Source organism: Vombatus ursinus, unplaced genomic scaffold, assembly GCF_900497805.2.
Source record: "Vombatus ursinus unplaced genomic scaffold, bare-nosed wombat genome assembly UNPS02013021.1, whole genome shotgun sequence".
Lineage (NCBI taxonomy): Eukaryota > Metazoa > Chordata > Mammalia > Diprotodontia > Vombatidae > Vombatus > Vombatus ursinus.
This window is the reverse complement of record NW_020952799.1, coordinates 37,425-42,650: the sequence shown is the minus strand read 5'-3', so window position 1 is coordinate 42,650 and position 5,226 is coordinate 37,425. Positions and strand designations below refer to the sequence as shown.

Here is a 5,226-nt window from a genome sequence, read left to right as displayed (position 1 = left end):
GTGTTTATTATCATCACCATCATCATCATTACTACTATTACTTGATCAGAGTCACAAAGCTAGTAAATGTCTGGGGCTGGATTTGAACTCAGGTCTTACTGATTCGCCGGTCTCATGCTTCACCCACTGCAATGCCTAGTTGCCAAAAAGACTGAGGGAGGAGTAACAGGTGATGGAAAGTCTTAACAAGGATAATGTTTTAAAATCCTTTAAGCCTCCCCTCCGGAGCTACAGCATAGTGGAGAGAGAGAAAGCCAATCTGGAGCCAGAAAGATCCAGCCTCTAACACACACTGCCTGGCAGCCCCTGAACTCTCATTGTGGTCTAGCTGCCGACCTGTACCTGTAGGGGGCGCCACTGCAGGGGGGGGTACCACCATCCTCCCAGTGGCCCAGGTTTGCAGCTTCCAGTGAAAGCATCCTCAGCTCCGCCCTCTGCTCAGGCCACACAGCCAGAGCATCCCCTCACCAGCCACCGGCCTGGTGCTTCAGTGACTGCACCTGGGGTTCCATCTCCACGCCTCCGGCCGCTCCCTGGGAAGCTGACCGTTCACACACCACGGGCTCTCTCTGGCCTTGAGCATCAGAAATAAAGTCTTTTGCTTGGAGTTCTGAGTTTTTCATAACCTGACCCTTTCTGCCTTTCTGACCTTTTTGAAATTTGTTACGAAATCACAGAATCCAACCCTACTGACCTAATTCCTGTTTATTGTGCAGGACACGCCCACCTCCATGTTCCCGATGCCTGGAATTCATCCCCCTCCTCACTTGGCCTGGAGTCAGGAAGACTCAAATTCGAATGTGAACTCAGACACTAGCTGGGTGACCCTGGGCAAGTCTCTTAAGCCTGTTTGCCTCAGTTTCCTCATCTGTCAAATGAGTTAGAGAAGGAAATGGCAAACCACTCTAGTATCTGCCAAGAAAACATGAAATCTGACCTCAGATACTTACTAGCTGTGTGACCCTGGGCAAGTCACTTCACTCCCCTTGCCCCCCAAAAAAGGTAGTCAGGTACTCCAAAGACCCAGCTCCTCCATCCATGTCCTCTGGGGTCCAGGGCCACGTCTACACAGAACAGAAGGGGCAAAGCTCCCATACCCTTCATGGCCTAGTTTACTGGCAAAATGCCTCAGGCCCATCCCCTGAACAGGTTTGGCACGCAATGCGCGGCCTGACACGTTTAAAGCCAGTGCGCTGCCTCTGCTTAATTGGCTGCCTAAGAGACAGGCACACCAATAACCATTAATTAGTTTACAGCTTTATAGCCCTTTTATAAAGGCAATTCTCCAACAAAGCTGTTTACATCCATACACTACCTGACAAAGCCCTCTGACGAGCACTTAAGCATCTCCTATGTCCGTCACTCAGTGAGCATTTAGTAAGCACTGTGCTAAGCGCTTTTAAATATGTATGTGTGTGTACACACATACACACATACATATACATATATACACATACACACATATACACATACATGCACATTTGTGTACACATGTACATCTGTATGCATACACACGCACATACATATGTGTTTACACATGTGTGCATATGCTGTGCACTTGCCCATATGTGTGTACATATGCATACACACGTGTGCGCGTTGTGCATATGTATGCACGTATATACATATGCACATTTGTGTATATATGTATGTATGCATATGCACATACGCATATGTGTATGTGTGCATATACATATACACATATGCATATGTATGCATATGCACATATACACACTTATATGCATATATACATGTGTGCGTGCACATATACATAAGCACTTATACATATATACATATACACATACATACACACTTATACACATACACATATATACACACTCATACACATATATATGTATACATATACACATACATACACACTTATACACATATATACATACATACACACACACGTATATATAAAAAATCTCATTTGATGACGAGTATGAGATGTCTGTGGGGCGTCCAGGAGAGATTTTCAGCAGGCAGTTGGCGACTTGGGATTGTAGTTAAAGAGGGTGAAGACAGCTAGAGAGGTAGCTTTGGGAGACATATCCATAGAAGTGATCATTCAACCCATGGGAATCAATGAGATCACTGGGACCAGGCGTTTTTAACCTTTTCTGTGTCCTAGACCCCCTTGGCAGCAGAGATTTAAAGCCCTTCTCAGCATAATCCTTTTAAATGTATAAAATAAAATACACAGGATAATAGAGAAAACCAATGATACTAAAATACAGTTAGTGAAATTTTTTATTTATTTTTTTATTTTTTATTTTTAGGCAATTGGGGTTAAATGACTTGCTCAGAGTCACGCAGCTAGTAAGTGTCAAGTGTTTGCTCTGAGGCCGGATTTCACAATTTTTTTTATTTTTTTATTTATTTTTTTTTGCTTAGGCAGTTGGGGTTAAGTGACTTGCCCAGGGTCACACAGCTAGTGAGTGTCAAGTGTTTGGTCTGAGGCTGGATTTCACAATTTTTTTTATTTTTTTTATTTATTTATTTTTATTTATTTATTTTTTTGCTTAGGCAGTTGGGGTTAAGTGACTTGCCCAGGGTCACAAAGCTAGTGAGTGTCAAGTGTTTGGTCTGAGGCTGGATTTCACAATTTTTTTTATTTCTTTTATTTTTTTTTTTATTTTTTATTTTTTTGCTTAGGCGGTTTAACTTAGGTTAAGTGACTTGCCCGGGATCACCCAGCTAGGAAGTGTCTGAAGCCAGATTTTATGTTTCCTTGGCAAAGATACTGGGGTGGTTTGCCATTTCTTTTTCCAGCTCTTTTTTTTGGGGGGGGGGTTAGGCAATGGGGTTAAGTGACTTGCCCAGGTCACCTAGCTAGTAAGTGTTATGTCCACCTAGCTGCCCCTCCAGCTCATTTTTACAGATAAGGAAACTGAGGCAAACAGGGTTAAGTGAGGGACACACCGCTTCTCTGAGGATGTATTCGAACTTGGCTCTTCCTGACTCCAGGCCTGGAACTCTATCTACTGCACCACGCAGCTGCATCCGATAAGAAAGCCCTTAGCGGGCTGGCAGCGCCCTCCCCAACACGACATGGCCCGGGACCCCTTCCCGCTCTGGAGGCGTGCGCTGACTTACTGGGTGTACCTCGAGGAACAGGGAGTGCTCTTCCTTGCTGGGATGGAGCCCGATCACAGATTCAACCAGCTCTGGATCGGCGTTGTAGAAATGTGGTTGGGAAAGGAAGAGCGGGGCACCTGGGAGAGACAAAGAAGAAAGGGTGAAGCCTCCCGAGGCCGTCACCGGACCGTGCCCACCTGCCGCCCAGGAGAAGCAGCCGGATCAAAGCAAGCCTTCCAGGCCTCGGTGGAGGAACCGGTGAGATGGGACCTCCGCTCCCCGGGGGGTGAGAAGCAGGCAAAACCCAGAGGCACGAAAGCCTCCCTTTCGGTCAATCATCAAGGGTGGGCCTGCGACCGAGGTGGACCCCAGCCACCAGCAAGACAGCTGACAGCCGGACATTTGCCCAGACTCAGCTTTCAGTTGAGTAACATATACACCTACGTACGGGGATTATTTTTAATCCTACCCGTGTGACCTTGGGCAAGTCACCTTCCCTCTATGGGCTTGTTTCTTAATCTGTGAAATGAGGGAGTTGAACGGCTGACTCATAGAGTCAATCAGTCATCGGCGATTAGAGCCCTGGGTGAAGTCGTGACGACAACAGTTAATGTTTACAGAATGCTTCAGGACTATTATTATCCCCATTTTACAGCTGAGGAAACTGAGGCTGACAGATGCCTTGCCCAGGGTTGGAGGCAGGATCTGAATTCAGGCCTTTCTGACTCCAAGTCCCTCATTCTATCCATCGTCTAATAAACAATTGCTGCATTAAAGTGGCTTCAGCTATGACCCAGGACATAGGGAGGGTGGACAGACGCCATCTCCCTCTTACAAAGATCAGGAGCTTCGTAAACAGAGGACTTTTGGACCATACTCATCTTGGATCTTTTCCTACCAGGCCCAAATAAATACTAGCAGATGTTCCTGATCAAAACCTAGACCTCTACATTTAAAAACGATCCTGTTTATTTAGTTGTTTTCAGTTGTGTCTGACGCTTCATGATCCCCTTTGAGGTTTTCTTGGCAGAGATACTGCAGTGGTTTGCCATTTGCTCCTCCAGCCCATTTTACAGATGAGTAAATTGAGGCAAACAGGGCTAAGTGACTTGCCCAGGGTCACACAGCTGGTAAGTGTCTGAGGCCACATTTGAACTCAAGCCTTCCTGACTTTGGGCCCAGAGTCACCTAACTGTCCAACAAAGACCCTACTGCATTTCAATTTTAAACAGAAAGGAAAAATTCATCCCCATCAATCTGCCAATGGGTTTTTCTTGCTGGGATCATTACAAGCCTGGCAGGCCGGCCCTCAGGGTGGCAGAGATACACAATTTTGCATATGTCTCTGTGGGATTTTCCAGGAAGAAGTGCAACAGATGGACTTGGGTTATAACTGTTAATTAATTTATGCCTTTATAGGACTCCCAGGGAGGCACACAGCCCAGCCTCCTCACCGAGCTGGAGCAGCCCATCTCTCCTGTGCCTAGCCCCACTTGTCTGACATGTGTGCGCTGCCTCCAAGACTTTATGTCCAGCATGAATCATGAGAGACTCTGGGGCAATAACGCTTAATTAATTTACAGCTTTATAGGCCTTTTACACCCGCAATTCCCCCACCATCAAAATTATGTCTCCTGATAGGATAATTAGGACGTGCTAGCTGAGCAAAAGTCGGGTCTGTGCATGGCCCAGGGCACGCTCCCCAGAGCTCTGAAAGTGGAATTTTTCTTGGAGACTTTCTCCCCTGGTGCCATAATGTTCTTGAGACCTTGAAGGGAAATTCTAGAAGTATCCCTCTTACGGCTGCCGCCTGTGGCACTGACTGCCTATGTGACCTTGGGCATCCCTCTCTCCTCTCTGTCTCTGTCTCATCTCTCCTCTGTCTGTCTGTCTCTCTCTCCCCACTCTCTCTTTGTCTCTGTTTCTTTCTTTCTGTGTCTCTCCTCTCTATCTCTGTCTCTCCTCTGTCTCTCTCTATCTGTCTTTGTCTCTCTGTCTCTCTCTTCCCCTCCCGCTCTCTCTTTGTCTCTCTGTCTCTAAGTCTCTGTCTCTCTCCTCTCTGTCTCTATCTCTCCTCTGTCTCTGTCTCTGTCTTTGTCTCTCTGTCTCTGTCTCTCTGTTTCTCTCTCTCCCTGCTCTCTCTTT

The 5,226-nt window shown here is 46.4% G+C and overlaps 1 protein-coding gene across 1 annotated transcript in view; it reads right to left on the bottom strand.

The window, feature by feature from the left end:
* Window positions 1–2,869: 2,869 nt before the first annotated feature.
* Window positions 2,870–5,226, bottom strand: part of LOC114040377 (scavenger receptor class B member 1-like) — a 20,507-nt gene continuing 18,150 nt past the window's right edge. Inside the window, exon 7 of the mRNA XM_027858468.1 lies at window positions 2,870–3,218. Within this exon, the coding sequence (XP_027714269.1) occupies window positions 3,022–3,218 (197 nt within the window). The 3' untranslated portion in view covers window positions 2,870–3,021. The remainder of the gene's footprint in view (window positions 3,219–5,226) is intronic.